The 15,408-nt window shown below is 46.3% G+C and overlaps 1 protein-coding gene across 6 annotated transcripts in view; it reads right to left on the bottom strand.

Annotated features, from left to right (window-relative positions):
* NOS1 (nitric oxide synthase 1) overlaps nucleotides 1-15,408 on the bottom strand; it is a 186,400-nt gene that overhangs the window by 48,608 nt on the left and 122,384 nt on the right. For all 6 annotated transcript variants that reach the window (XM_021072695.1, XM_021072697.1, XM_021072696.1 and 3 more), the window contains exons 6-11: nucleotides 13,426-13,588; nucleotides 12,586-12,677; nucleotides 9,637-9,778; nucleotides 6,347-6,486; nucleotides 3,512-3,686; nucleotides 275-376 (exon numbers count right to left, since the gene is read on the bottom strand). In XM_021072695.1, the coding sequence (XP_020928354.1) occupies nucleotides 275-376; nucleotides 3,512-3,686; nucleotides 6,347-6,486; nucleotides 9,637-9,778; nucleotides 12,586-12,677; nucleotides 13,426-13,588 (814 nt within the window). The remainder of the gene's footprint in view (nucleotides 1-274; nucleotides 377-3,511; nucleotides 3,687-6,346; nucleotides 6,487-9,636; nucleotides 9,779-12,585; nucleotides 12,678-13,425; nucleotides 13,589-15,408) is intronic.

Here is a 15,408-nt window from a genome sequence, read left to right as displayed (position 1 = left end):
GGCAAGACACAGAGCATGTCTGCCATTTCAATTCTAAAAAAATCATAAGCAACAAGCCACAAACCCCCTATCTTTTTATCTCCTCCTCAAATGGTCCCCACCCAAGATCTATCATGGAGGGAAAGGCAGGCAGGATGGCAAGGAGACCTTGCTGATGCACAGATCCCTGCAAAGATGGTTCCTGGTAGGTGGGCCCTTGACCTTCTGCCCTAGGACTCTGAAAAGTTTTAATTCCCCTTTGAGGCTTGGCAGCTGGGAGGAATGCCCGGGCTACCTGGAAGCTGTACAGAACCGCAATGTTGATCTCCACCAGTGCTTGGTCCTTCCACAGGGAGGATGTCTTCCTCATGTCCAAGTTCATCTTCTTGGCCACTTCCTGAAAGCAGAAGGAAACACAGACTCACAGGCTGGGACACCTGTGGATTTCAGAGACTAAATAGGGACAGAGCTAGTGTCGCTAATGAACTTTTTTTTTTCAATAGTTTTTTTTTTTTTTTTCCTTTGGCTACACCCATGGCATTCGGAAGTTCCCAGGCCAGGGATTGAACCTGTGCCACAGTGGTAACGAGAACCACAGCAGTGACAATGCCTGATCCTTAACCTGCTGAGCCACTAGGGAACTCCACTTGTGAACTTCTTAATTAATTAGTCAAAACTGATATGCAGATGAATTCACTTACTCATTCAACCTTTTAGTTTTTAAATCAGGCAACTACTGATAGCAAGAAACTAGAAGGACTTGGCTGGCCTTTTTATTATTGACTTTACCTTCTAGTGAGGTAAAGAGACAGTTAATATTGTGATGAGTGCTAACTCCTAGGAAGAAAATAAGGCAAGGAAATGGGATTAAAGAGGGATATGGGGACAGGATGAATTGAACGAGAATAGTCAGGGAAGGACCACTGTGGCTGTGGCATACAGGTGAGACCCAAATGATGAGAAGCAAAACATTTGCAGATCTTGGGAGAGAATATTCTAGGCAGAGAGAACAGCACATGCAAAGATCCTGGGGTGGGATCAGGCTTATGCTGTCTGAGATACAGAAAGAAGGCCAGTGTATTAGGATGGTTGGGATTGGTGAGAGAGAGAGAGAGACAGGACTATATTATGCAGGATGTGCTAAGGATTCAGGATTTTAATCCACATATGATGAGGAGAGTCTTTGGAGGGTTTAAGGAGTGCATCATCTGCTTTCTAGTAGAAAAAGCACTTCTCTCATCCTGTTCTGTCTCTCGAGTGGACACCAATTGGAAGCTAGTTATAATATCTGCCAAACCATCTGACAGATGAGGAAACTGAGGCTCAGAGAGCTACACACACTTGCCCACAGTCCACAGAGCCAGATGGCCTGGGGACTTGAACCCAGGGAGATGCATAATGCTCCAGGCCTTGGAGTGGCTCCCGAGCCAGCTGACTCCTTTGGCAAAACTACTTGGCAAAAACAACTCCTGACATTTACGTTACAGCTCCAGCTAAGGCAGGGGCTGATGTCAGGAGTGGGGAAAACCCAATAGCAAGTCCATTAATTAGAGCCTGGCTTCTCACTTCCTCTGTCAATTCTAGTCACTTGTGGGAACCTGGGTCTCATTATGGGGCTAGAATGTGACAATTTCCTAGGTTTGGGTAAATTGCTTCCCAGGCCCAGCTGTCAACATTTGTACATAATGGCAGTTTGAATCCGAAGGCTGGGATGGGAGGGAGTCTCATTTGAGTCACCCAGTGACTACTCTTTGCAATCGAAATGTAAGCAGGGATCATGAAAGCAGACTTAATTCATTTTCTCTTTTGAGGCTGAGGCATTAGGTTCTGTTTGGGGTCTTTTAGTGGTGACACAAACACAGAGAGTAAGAAATTTGCTGCTTTACATAAATACAGATAAAACGTGTTATTTTATGAAAGAGGAGAGTGTGTCCTGCCAGACATGCTGCCATGGTTACTTCTACAGATTATTTTGCTTAAAATAATAGAAATTAGTTGCAGGGAAAAAAATATGACTTTAAAAATTCTTAAATATGATGAGCCACATCTCTGGAAATTGCCTGGTTTTCCTTTCCTGCCAGAAGTTTCTACAGATCAGTGGCTGCCCAGTAGAATCTTCTGGGGAGCTTTGAAAAATGCTGGTGCCCAGGCTCCACCCTGGAGCAACTTCATCTAAATCTTGGGGAGTGGGGAGTGGGGGCCCTGATAAAAATTCCTAGGCAATTCCAATGTGTGGCAAAGCTGATGACCCCGGTTCTGTTTTCCAGGCTAATACTCAAGGAATTAAAAAAATATTAAGAAAAAATTGACATACAGTATTAAGGGAATTTAAGGTGGATAAGTATTGATTTGATATGATTTATATATCATAATACGATTACCACCAGTGGTGTGAGTTAACACCTCTAGCCAATCACATAATTGCCATTTCTTTTTTCTGGTGAGAATAATTAAGGTCTAATCTCTTAGCAGCTTTGAAATTTATAACACAGTATCACCATTGACTATCATCACTATGCCGTGCATTAGATTTCCAGGACTTATTTATCTACTAGGTGCAAGTTTGTACACTTAAAACATCTTCTGCAGTTTCCCTGCCCCTGGCCCCTGATAACCACCACTCTACTCTCTGCTTTTAGGAGGTTGGCTTTTTTAGATTTCACATATAAGTGAATCCATACAGTATTTGTCTCTGACTTACTTAGCACAACACCTTCAAGGTCCAGCCAGGTTAACGCGGCTTTTAACAATATAAACCTAACTCTTGGTTCAGGGTTCAAATAAGTGCTGTGCTTTATTTACTGTGTGACGCAGGCTCAGTGCTTAACTTCTCTGTTTTTTTGGTGTCTTCTTCGGAAACAAGGCCAGCCACAGCGGACTGTTGCTAGAGACAACATTTGCTGACAAAACCACAGCAATCCTGATGCTTTCCCCAAAGCGGAGCTCCAGGGAGCGGTCCGCCCCAGCGCGCTCGCTGTAGGAGATGATGACTCAGCCAGGGAGGGAGTCAGACCCTCCACTGAGAAACGCACGTGGTGGGGAATCACTGCCAACCCGCCCTCCCCCCCCTTATTCTTCACAAAAGAGACCAAAAATGTCCCAAGTTCATGGGTTGTTCTGAAAAACTTCTGACAAGGTATGACGCTGGCAGGCAGTGCAGCAGAACGGTTGTGAACTTGGAAGCCAGAGTGGGTTCACATTTCAGCTCTACCACTCGAGAGCTGAGTGACCTTGAGCTGGTCATTTCAACCCTCCAGAAGGCCTCCTGTGAGAGGGGGATTATCACACCTCGACAGTGGGGTGAGGATTAAATGAGCATGTAAAACATGCAAAGCACTTGGAGCAGTGCTGAGCACGTGTCCTATTAATGCCACAGAAGACTTTAGAAATGCCAGGGGGCTTCACCAGACTTGCAGGTTCTGTTTTAACCTCTTTCAGTTTCCCAGCCAGAGCTCTACTGTCGGGAGGGATGGCTGAACCCACCCCCTCTGCCTTGTGCTTCCCCGTCATGATGACCACGCAAGGACCTCACCTCCAGGATGTTGTATCGAGAGCTGTCACAGTAGTCACGGACGCCAATCTCCGTGCCCATGTACCAGCCGCTGAAGGGGCAGGCACTGAACTCCAGGCCGCCGATCTCCAGTAGCATGTTGGACACAGCAGGGAGGCCGTACCACTTCAGCCCAAGGTCCTTGAACCACTCAAACCTGCGGAGAGTAACACAGCCCAGCTCCCATGGGGCAGGAGCCTCACGGGAAGAGAGTCTTGGTCTGGGGATGCTGAAATGCCAGCGACAGATTGGGACTTTGTCAGAACCTAACTCCTGAGTGCACACCAGACTTGAGGCATCCCAGCTTCCGTAGCTGGGGCCTGCAGTTTAGCATATTTCCAGGCGATGTGGATGGACAGCCAGGCCTGGGAACCTCTGCCATGGGCTGCTGTTTATCTCCTAAACATACCCCGAAGGTGAATCTGGAGAGAGTGAGTCTCTAATCTCTGACCTCAGGGCCTTTGCATGGCAGTTCCTTCCTCTTGGGGATCTTCTCTTTTCCTTCTGTGCCTGCCTAGCTCTTACCTGCCCTTTCATTCTCAGCTAAAATGCTGCTTACTCTGGGAAGCCATCCCTGATGCCCAGCCTGGGGTTGGGTCAGGCAGCTTTATGCCTCTAGGTACCATAACATTTATTTTGCAGCATTTTGTTGAAATTAAGTAGTTATTTGGGTAATTGATCTCCCTCTTGAGAGCAAAAGCATCATGGAGGTGGGAACAAGTCAGTGACAAAACCTAGCACAATGCCTGGCCCAGAGCGGGAATAATAAACAATACTGAATTCTCGAATGAATGAATGAAGGCCAGGTTTCACCAGGGAGGCTGGGTGAGTTCCCAGACATGGGGCAGCATCAGGAGCCTCAGGACGTTTCTCCCTCTCCAGGGCAGGGACTAGGGTGAGGCAAAAAAGGCACTAGTCTTGGGGAACCAACAAACCCAATAATCAAGATCAAAAACTATTAGTTTATTTACACATTCTAAATTAATTCATTTTTTAATTTAAAAATAAAAAAAATCCATGACGAACAAAGTATAAAACTTTATTATTTTTTTATTTTTTTGCTATTTCTTTGGGCTGCTCCCGCGGCATATGGAAGTTCCCAGGCTAGGGGTCTAATCGGAGCTATAGCCACTGGCCTACGCCAGAGCCACAGCAACACAGGATGCGAGCCGCGTCTGCAACCTACACCACAGCTCACGGCAACGCCGGATCGTTAACCCACTGAGCAAGGGCAGGGACCGAACCCGCCACCTCATGGTTCCTAGTCGGATTCGTTAACTACTGTGCCACGACGGGAACTCCAAGTGTCAAAACTTTAAATACAGGAGTTCCCATCGTGGCTCAGTGGTTAATGAATCTGACTAGGAACCATGAGGTTGCGGGTTCAATCCCTGGCCTCGCTCAGTGGGTTAAGGATCCGTGAGCTGTGGTGTAGGTCACAGACGAGGCTTAGATCTGGTGTTGCTGTGGCTGTGGCACAGGCTGGCAGCTATAGCTCCAATTCGACCCCTAACCTTGGAAACTTCCAAATGTCGCGGGTGCGGCCCTAGAAGAGATAAAACAAACAAACAAACAAAAACTTTAAATACAGAACCCTACTCGTATCACTTACCTCATTGCTTTACCCTGATCTCCACCCTGACCCAGATCTGATCTTTATTTAACATTCTGACATATTATGCATCATGGATTGATAAAGATTAAGTCTGATTTTTAAAACTACTGTGTTAAAATAGAATTTATCTTGATATTGAATTTTTTGGTGCTTCCCCCATGAGTTTTGTTCCTGAGGCCAGTGTTTCACTGTGGATTTCCTTTAGTCTCCAAATGTGTAAAGCCTGTTGCACTGCTGGCCACAGCCTTAGTAGCCCCATCACAGCTCCAAATTGTTTTTGAACTTGACCCATATCAGGTCACCTAGAGTTTTAAATCGCTCCCTCTATTTAAAATGTGTGCCCACTGCTCTTTCAGCCCTTAGCGTTGGAAAAAGAGCAGGTCTGGGTTGATGGCTTAGGGAGATTTTTTAAAATTGAAGAATAGTTGATATACAATATTATATAAGCTACAGGTATACAATATAGTGATTCATCATTTTTAAAGGTTATAGGCCATTTACAGTTATTAGAAAATACTGGCTATATTCCCCATATCATAAAATATATACTCCATGGCATATGGAGGTTCCCAGGATAAGGGCTGAATTGGAGCTGTAGCTGCCAGCCTACACCACAGCCACAGCAATGCAGGATCTGAGCCACATCTGTGGCCTACACCACAGCTCACAGCAATGCTGGATCCTTAACCCACTGAGCAAGGCCAGGGATTAAACCTGGGTCCTCGTGGATGCTAGTCAGATTAGTTTCCACTGAGACACAATGGTAACTCCTACTTTGAGTTTATTTTATACATAACAGTTTGTACCTCTTAATCTCCTGCCCCTGTACTGCCCTCCCCTCCTTCCCTCTCCCCACTGGCAACCACTAGTTTGTTTTCTGTATCTGTAGTTTGCTTCTTTTTTGTTACGTTGTATTTTTTAGATTCCATGTCTAAGTGATATCATACAGTATCTGTCTTTGTCTGATGTATAAGGAGGGAGACTGTGATTTGGAAAAGATGATGGTGCCTAGGCTGGTGTAGGAGGAATCACTGGACTTTAGGGAGCCCACCTTGCCCTGGCCCCATGGTGAGGATGGGAAAAAAGTCCTGCATTCAGCCTCTGTCTGGGCTGGAAAGAGAGCCAGGGAGTCTGGGGTTGGACAGAGAAACGCACTGGGTAAATACACCCACCCTCCCTCACCCCATATCAGTCCCTCTTACTTGGGGTGTCTGATGGGCACTTCCAACACCAGCTCTGGAGGGATCTGGAAGAGCTCAGGGTCGTTGCCATTGGCCTGGAGCAGGAGTGGCAGGACATCGAAGCGGCTCCTTGGGGGCTTCCAGCCCTGCTGGATACAGATCTGCAACGGGACCCGCCAGGTCAGGCCACCGTGCCCAGACCCTCTAGATACAACAGCAGTGGGGGAGGGGCAGAGGTCCCAGCACCAGCAGCCCCTTCCTCTGGGGACTCTGGGCCAGGCCACCTCTTTTACGAAGTTCTCTCTGACATCATCATGTAACTAGTACAGCTTCTCATGGTCTCATAGGACAGAAGGCACACCTGTCCTTTGGCACCTCACTTGGTTATGTTTTCTGGGTCCTCCTCGCCCACTGGGAACTCTTGGAGCTGTACAGGGCTGGGCACATGGTACCCACCGGCTCTGGAGGTGTTTGCATTGGATTCCCTGAGATACGAAGAAAATCTACTGTATTTGATGAGGGCAGATCTATCAGAATTACTGCATAAGATGTTCTATAGAAAAATAAAGCAGTAATTTAAAATTTTCTAGCAGCTACGTTTAAAAAAGTAAAAACAAAAACAAAAACAAACCTCAAAGCAAAACCAGGTGAAAATAATTCAAATAACATTCACTGAAAAAATTTTAATTTCAATAACATTTAATTATTAAATAATTATTAATTGTATCACTATATCAATTATATTAATATAGGAATTTATTATATTAAACAAAGTATCAATATTTGAATATAATAATGTTATCATTCTGCATTAACATATTAATACATTAATATAAATATATCAACATATTAATACCATTGTGTATTAATATATTAATATATTTGATGTTAAAATTAAATATGCAATATATATTTATTAATCCAATAAAACATAAACTATATCATATACCAGATGATTAAATAATGCCATTAACTTAGTAATGATAAATTATTAATATTATTAAAATATATTTCACACAAAATTTATTGTAATTAATAATGTAAGAATAGATCAGCCCAAGATCATCCAGAATATTATTTCTTCAATAGGTAATCAAGATAAAAATTATTTTTTTATAATTTTGTGTTTTTTTTATATGCATGAACAATGTGTTTTCCTTTTTCACTTTCAACCATTTAGAGACACTCTGTTTTTATTTATTTATTTGTTTATTTGTTTTTTTGCCTTTTCTAGGGCTGCTCCTGTGGCATACGGAGGTTCCCAGGCGAGGGGTCTAATCAGAGCTATAGCCACTGGTCTACACCACAGCCACAGCAATGCAGGATCCGAGCCGCGTCTGCAACCTACACCACAGCTCATGGCAACGCCAGATCCTTAACCCATTGAGCAAGGCCAATGATTGAACCCGAAACCTCGTGATTCCTAGTCGGATTCATTAACCACTGAGCCACGCTGGGAACTCCAAGATAAAAATTATTTTTGAGAGCTTTTCCACTCTTTTTTCATTCTGTCTCCAAGACTGTGTATTTTACACTTAGAGCAGGTCTCAATTTGGACTCACCACATTTCAAGTGCTCACGAGCTACATGCAGCCAGTGGCTGCTGTACCGGACAGCTCAGGGTGAGGGGGTTTTGAAAGTTACAATTATGTGGTTATGTTTGGGGTGATTCCTTCTGCTGGGTTAGTAGAAAGAGGAAGCTCAGAAACAAGGGTTTAGGAGGATGTGCCATGTCAGTGAGATTTCTGGAGACAGAAGGGGAGGAAGAAGCTGTGGCGTTTCTGTTCCAGTGGCCACAAGGACAAGGTCAGCCAAGTAGACAGTTAGGGCTCAGCCAAGTGGAGCAGAGAGTCTGGCTGAGTCTAAAATGGCACAGGTGTGACTCCTGGTCACCCTGGTTATAGCCCCCTCCTCAGGATAACATTTTTGTTTGTTTTTTTAACTTCTGCACCTGGGTTAGGGGTCAAGTCAGAGCAACAACTGCTGGCCTCCACCACAACCACAGCAACACTGGATCTGAGCAACATCTGTGACCCATGCTGCAGCTTGTGGCAAACCGGATCCTTAACTCACAGAGTGAGGCCAGGGATTGAACCTGCATCCTCACAGACGCTAAGCTGGGTTCTTAACCTGCTGAACCACAATGGGAACTCCAGGATAAAAACAGTTTTTTTTGTTTTTTGTTTTTTTTGTCTTTTTGCTATTTCTTGGGCCGCTCCCGCGGCATATGGAGGTTCCCAGGATAGGGGTCGAATCAGAGCTGTAGCCACCAGCCTATGCCAGAGCCACAGCAACGCGGGATCCGAGCCGAGTCTGCAACCTACACCACAGCTCACGGCAACGCCGGATTGTTAACCCACTGAGCAAGGGCAGGGACCGAACCCGCCACCTCATGGTTCCTAGTCGGATTCATTAACAACTGCGCCACGATGGGAACTCCTAAAAACAGTTTAATAAGAAAAGCCTCCTGCAGGTGAAGTTAGCAGCCACGAGGGTGTGAGGCAGCCCCTGGCCTTGGCAGCTCCCTTCTGGAGAAGGTATGGGGGTGGAGTTTGAGGGGGGTTGTTGAGGAAAGAACAAAGATGAAGCAGAACGAAGCGGGTGACAAATAAAAGGGGCACCAGGCCTGTGTGCCTGAGATCATTCCAGGTGTGGGGTCTGCCTACGGCATCTCTTGTAGGCATAGTTGGTGGAAGCTTCCAGGCCTTACCCGTGCTACCTGTCTGGATGGCATCATCACCCAGGAGGAACCCTGAATGGGGGAAGGTGGTGTTCATGTTCCTCGTAGCTTTTATGAACTGACTTGGCCTGCCAGCAATTGTTGCGGCGCTGGAGAGTTCAGTACATCCAGAGAGGTGTTGGGTGGCCAGCAATGTTGTATAGAGAAATGAATGAATGAATGAATGGTATGACATATTGCCCAAGATGACGGACACGGCTTCCATATTTCAACTCCTCTCCCCCCAGGGGGAGGCAGGAAATTTGGACTGTACTAGTTTTTCCTCTGCTCCTTTAGTAACCTTGGATGACCCAGTTGGCTTGATGAGACTCGGTCTACTCAACTGTGAAATGGGGCAATAGTGCTCATCATGAGGGTTGGGCGAGGTAATGGCATGAAAATGACCAAATGACCAGGTATAATGGAACTGGCTGGACTGGAGGCTGATCAGTGGAGCAGGAAGTCTGCAGATGAGGAACCTGCATCCTGCTGACTGCTCTCCCTATCATGACAATATTACTAAGACAAGTCTGTGGATACAGACATTTTGGGGGAATGAGAGCCCAGCTTGGGGTGGGTGGGGAGCACACACCTCCGTGAATGCCACATTGGCTGGATCCCCCAGGATGGAGCCATCGGGCTGCTTGTAGCCGGCGTAGCGGATGAGCTGGGAGTTCCAGACTCGGAAGTCATGCTTGCCGTCAGTCCTCTGGGGAAATATGGTGATGGCAGATCTGCGGTGGAGAGAGGGGCACACGTCAGGATGGGGCTGGCACTTTGGGAGCCTCCTGGAGAAAGTATCACCCAGGCCAATGAATGCATGAGGTTCAGAATGGATCACATCTGTGCCCAGGTCCCCAGGGCCCATGGAGCAGCTGTTGGAAGGGGAGGGACCCTGCTCTGTCCCTCCAGTGGATCACTGGGTGAGGGTGGGTGGAGGATGGGAGGCCTGGTGCCAGCTCACTAAAGGAAGGAGAGTGCTTCTCTAACTGAAGACTTTCAAACAGTTTTGACTTGGGCCAGTTTTCCAGAAAGTTCTTTTGCAGCAGGTAATCCTCAGGGAAAAGACATCAGATCTGTTTCCTTTTAAGAACTTACCATTGATTTCCAGTTCTCATCTTTCTCTTACCACTGTCATTAATTAGTGCTCCATTTGCCCACCCCCTATACCACACCAAAATCTACTGATTTACGATTAATAAGAAATCAACCTCCATTTGTACTCATATTTATTTACATTAAAAGAAAACTGGAGATTGCCCCCGGCCTTGCCCACCTAAATAGGCCACTGTGTTATTAAATTGTAGAAAAACATCATTGTCTGAAGCACACACCTTGCTGGAGCCCTGCTTTCTTTTTGCTAAGAGCAGTCTGGAGAGGTGTTAATGATGTCTTTCTCCTTGGGGCACCATCAGAAGGATGGAAAAAATGGTAAGGAGAATAACTTTTTCATGAAGTGGTTCAATGTTATCTCCTGCCCGGAGCTCCTGTCACCTTGGACCCATCAGTTCCATCCATGGACCAAACCCCAGGCTGTGGAAACATCCTGGCTTGTGTCAACATGAGGATGACATTGCAGGTCTCTTCCATGCTCACTGATCTGCTCCCATACACAACCTGCTGCCTCCCTTGGCTGGAATCCTTTTCTGCTGTCATGGACCCAAATTCAAGGTCTGACTCAAGCTCACTTTCTCCACACAACAGCCTCTGTCTTGTCTAGTTGTCAGGGCCTCCTTTCTGAGAACATTTAGGTTTCACCATCTGTACAAGGCAATATCTCATTTAATACTGCAGGGAGTGGGGCACTGCACCTGCGGGTGAGTCTAGAACCCAGGCTGAAGGTGAAAGTCATATAAAGCCAAAGATGCTCTTAAGAATCTCCTGGCAAAGGCGCCATATTGGAGATGAACACAGAATGAGTCAAACCGTCAGCCTCTCCCTCCAGCATTAAAGCACATGGCTGTTTCTTTGGTTGAGCAACCGATAAAATGCGTTTATATTTGTTTATGTATATTTAAGAAGCATGTTTAGAAACAGCAGAATCACACATGGTGGGGTGGGATGCTTACTCTGTCTGTGGGAATGAGACCAATGGAAGACATAGAAGGGATTTATACCTCCCGTCTCCCAAGTCTTCTAAGCATAATGTCACTGAATGGCAGGTCGAATGTCCTATACTGTTTGATGAGTCTCTCTCTCCCTCCCTTCATCTCCCTTGCCTGCCTTCCTCCCTTATGTTTAGATTATTTCAATACAGTATACATTGTCATATGCCCTCTCATTGTTTAAAAAAGAAACAGTTGAATATTTCATTCACAGAAGATCTCATCTAGGACCTCCTCCCAAGAGAGAATTAAAAAAAGGGGCACTGCATAGCCTCACCCATGTCACCTCATTGCAGCACCATTTGAAAACTACCCAAATAACCCATAAGTTCCTTGAGTTAGTACCTCGACTGGGCCCTCCTTTAATGCTCAGGATATGTAGGAAGGTTCTTTGTTTTTCTCTGAGGGGTGAGGTCTTTTAGGAAAGTGATCTGAATACAAATTTCCCAAGCAGACCCTGGGCTTAAATTATAGGCTCTTTTTCCTGTTAGTGGGCTCAGAAACAACATTTCTATCTCAAGGAAGAGACTGGTTCAAGAAAATCCATGCTTAATGCCACTAAGCCATTTTGGAGGATGAGTTCAATGTAGCCTGAGGGCTGGTGGGAATATCCCTGCAGTGGTCCTGTGTGGCCCCAAGGTGGGGCTGGTCCTCAGCAGCTGGGAACAGATGCTAAGGCAGGATGGAGGGAGCAGGATTAACAAGTGTCACTGCCTGTCTGCAGGGCCCCAGCTGTTGCCTTCCAGCTGCTCCTCTCCCAGCTGAGCCTTGCCAGCATGGAAGCCACCAGCTCAGAATGGTGCCTTCCTGTCTTGGCCTGCACCCTGTGGCTTTGTTCTTCATGGGGTGTAAGAGAAGTCCTAGGTGTGGTTTGGCTGGGTGGAATCGGAAGGGGTGGTTCCCACAAGAAGAGAAATTGCCTTTTAAATCCAGGGATCCTCAGAGGCAGCTCCAGGCAACAGAGCAGGAGCTGCTAAAAGCAGATCACCACTGGCAATGGGATGTTCCTACTCCGGGGAATCTGAAACATCTCTTCCTGTTTCCTCCAGGGGTGATATTAAACTGTGGGATGAATATGATTTTTTTTTTTTTTTTTTTTTTGGCTGTGCCCATGGCATGCAGAAGTCCCTGGGCCAAGGATCGAACCCATGTCACAGCAGTGACAATGCCGGATCCTTAACCTGCTGATCCATGATGGAACTCTGGGATGAATGTAATTTTGGTTTCTGTAGTTTTGCAAACCACACAGGAGTCTGTTTCTCCTGGGAGGGAAGGCACATGGCGCTTAGAACGAGGACACCAGACACCTCTCCCAGCTCAGCATGTGTCCCCGAGAAAAGAGGGGGAGCATTTCCCTGGCAGGTGAACCAACCCCAGACACAAGGGTCAACACTGTGGGGATGTTAGACTCCCCTCCCCCACGGTGATCAGCTCACCTGAGGTTCCCTTTGTTGGTGGCATACTTGATGTGGTTACAGATGTAGTTGAACATCCCGTGAGCCGTGGTACAGTCGCGGGCATCGAACACCTGGGAGAGCACATCATGGCATCGATTGTGTCCTCCTCCCCCATTTGGCTCCCCCAGGGTAGCCTTCCCATAGGAGGAGTGCTCAGAGCCCACTCCAGCTGCTGCCCCGTTGGGGAAGCAAGCTTCTCTTCACTAAGCCCCGGGCCGGGTTTTATATTATCTTTTATCTGACCTGATAACCATGGCCAATCGAACCAGGGAAAATCCCCTAAAAGTAAGCATAGAGTGAATGTGGAAAAGGGATGCTGAACAAAGGTGGGGGTTTTAATGGGCTGGCTGTATCTCCTATGAGATTACTGGGGATTAGGGACTTAAACAAAATCAAACAACCCCCCCCCCAAGACTGATAACTAATCTGCTTTCAACTTGAAACTATTCCTCAGAGGAGGGGGAGAAATCATACCAGGGGACACAGAATCTAATGCTTTCAGGGAGTAGGCAGATCACATAAATAAACTAAGAGAGTAGGTGTAAGACAAAAGGGAGGAGTGGGGTCTGTGGTAAACTGGAAATTATAAGTCCTACCAAGAGACATGTAAATTCAATTTAAAAGCTCATTGTGTTAACGAAATAGGCATGACTATGAGCCAGATTCATCATGATCTGAGTATTTGGGGCCCCATGATCACCATCTGATAATTTACCCTGGCCACCAGGTGTCCTTAGTAGGAGCTGACCCTTTTTAAAGCTCATCCCTCCCCCCCCCAAAAAAAAGAAACCTCACCAGTATCTGAGCCTGACTGCCCACCTGCAGCTTGGACCACTGGATCCTGCCCACGCAGCGGGAGGCATTCCGCCAGGCGTGCTTGGCCCCGTAGATGAGCTCTGTGTCCTTGAGCTGGTAGGTGCTGGTGGTTTCAATCTCTTTGTTCACCTCCTCCAGCCTCTCCATGTGGGCTTTGGAGCCGAATCTGAGGGAGGAGGGAAGGAACAGGGGAGCATCACCTTCTCTCCTAAATGAGAGGTTGGTGGAAGGAGGCCAGAAGCCAACAGAGAGGCTGAATATCTGGACACAATAGCTGAAGCATGAAGCAGATTGTCAAAAACTCATATGCTGACAAAGGCCCGGCAGTATGTAAACTGGCTGGGTGGCGACTGTGGTAAAATGGTGAGCCTACACCTGGTCCAAAGAGGACCAAAACTCTGTTCCAGTCTGTTGTTGCTTGATAGGAATGGGGACCTGGTACTGCCAGATCTTCTTTCAAGAGATTGCAAATCTGATTTCTAAAGGAAACTCAATTTTATTTTATTTTATTTTTTGGTCTTTTTGCCTTTTCAGGGCATATGGAGGGTCCCAGGCTAGGGGTCCAATTGGAGCTATAGCTGCTGGTCTAGGCCAGAGCCACAGCAATGTGGGGTCTGAGCAGTGTTGGTGACCTACACCACAGCTCACGGCAATGCCAGATCCTTAACCCACTGAGCGAGGCCAGGGATCGAACCTGCATCCTCATGGATGCTTGTCAGGTTTGCTAACTGCTGAGCCATAATGGGAACTCCGAGAACTCAATTTTAAACGGTGGTGATGAAATCAATTTTAGAAAGTTAAAAAAATTCTTATGAAGGAGTTCCTTTTCTGCTCAGTGGGTTAAGAAAATGACATGGTTTCCATGAGGATGTGGGTTTGATCCCTGGCCTCACTCACTGGGTTGAAGATCCAGCATTGCCGCAAGCTGCAGCATAGGTGGCAGACACGGCTTGGATCTGGTATTGCTATGGCTGTGGCGTAGGCTGGCAGCTGCAGCTGTGATTCAGCCCCCAGCCTGGGAACTTCCATATGCTGCAGGTGTGGCCATAAAAAGAAAAAAAAATTTCTAATGAAAAGTGCTTCAGGCTTACAAAAGGTATAGAGAATAATATAATGAACATCCATGTCCCAAGCCTGTCCTTATAAATAAATAAGAAAATATAGTTTCTTGGGGACTACTCCCCACTCTAGCCCACTTCCTTTTCAGAAGTGAGTGCTATTTGGAATGTGGCATTTAGCATTCTCATGCTTTTGTTTATATTTTTGCCACTTGTGTATAAATTTTGGGTAGGAAGATTCTGCAGGTTTAAAAAGTTTATATAAATGGTACTGTCCTGAATGTATCCTTCTGCAACCTGTCCTTCCTCTCTCCCTCCCTCCCTCCCTCCCTTCCTTCCTTCCTTCCAGCCACACCATGGAATGCAGAATCTCCTGGGCCAGGAATGAAACTTGTGCCACAGCAGCAATCCAAGCCACTACAGTGACAATGCCAGATCCTTCACTTTTGCCCCACAAGAAAATTCCCATGCCCTTTCTTTCTTTTGCTCAAAGCTGTGTGCTTCATTTCCAGGAACATGCAAAGCTTTAACCTGCTCATTTTCATAGCTGTATAAATTCCACCACAGAAAATGCCAGAATTTACTTATACATTCTCCTGCTGATGGAGTTGAGGTAGTTTCCAGTTGACTCTTAATTTTATTTTTTTTCCTATTATAACAATTTTCTGGGCTCACTCTTCCTTCCTTCATTCCCTCTTTTCTTTGGATGCACCCATGGCATACAGAAATTCCCAGCTCCAGGGATTGAACCTGCCTCACAGCAGTAACCAGAGCCACAGCAGTAACAACACCAGATCCTCAACCCACCTAGCCCCTAGGGAACTCCACAGTGAACATTCTTATGCAGACCTTCTTATAAACAAGCGTGAAAGTTTCTTTAGGGAATACACCTAGGCATGGAATTGCTTGAAATGTTTCAAATGTAAGC

The sequence above is a fragment of the Sus scrofa genome, chromosome 14, assembly GCF_000003025.6.
Source record: "Sus scrofa isolate TJ Tabasco breed Duroc chromosome 14, Sscrofa11.1, whole genome shotgun sequence".
NCBI classification, from domain to species: Eukaryota; Metazoa; Chordata; class Mammalia; order Artiodactyla; family Suidae; genus Sus; species Sus scrofa.
This window is presented reverse-complemented; position numbering and strand designations above follow the sequence as displayed.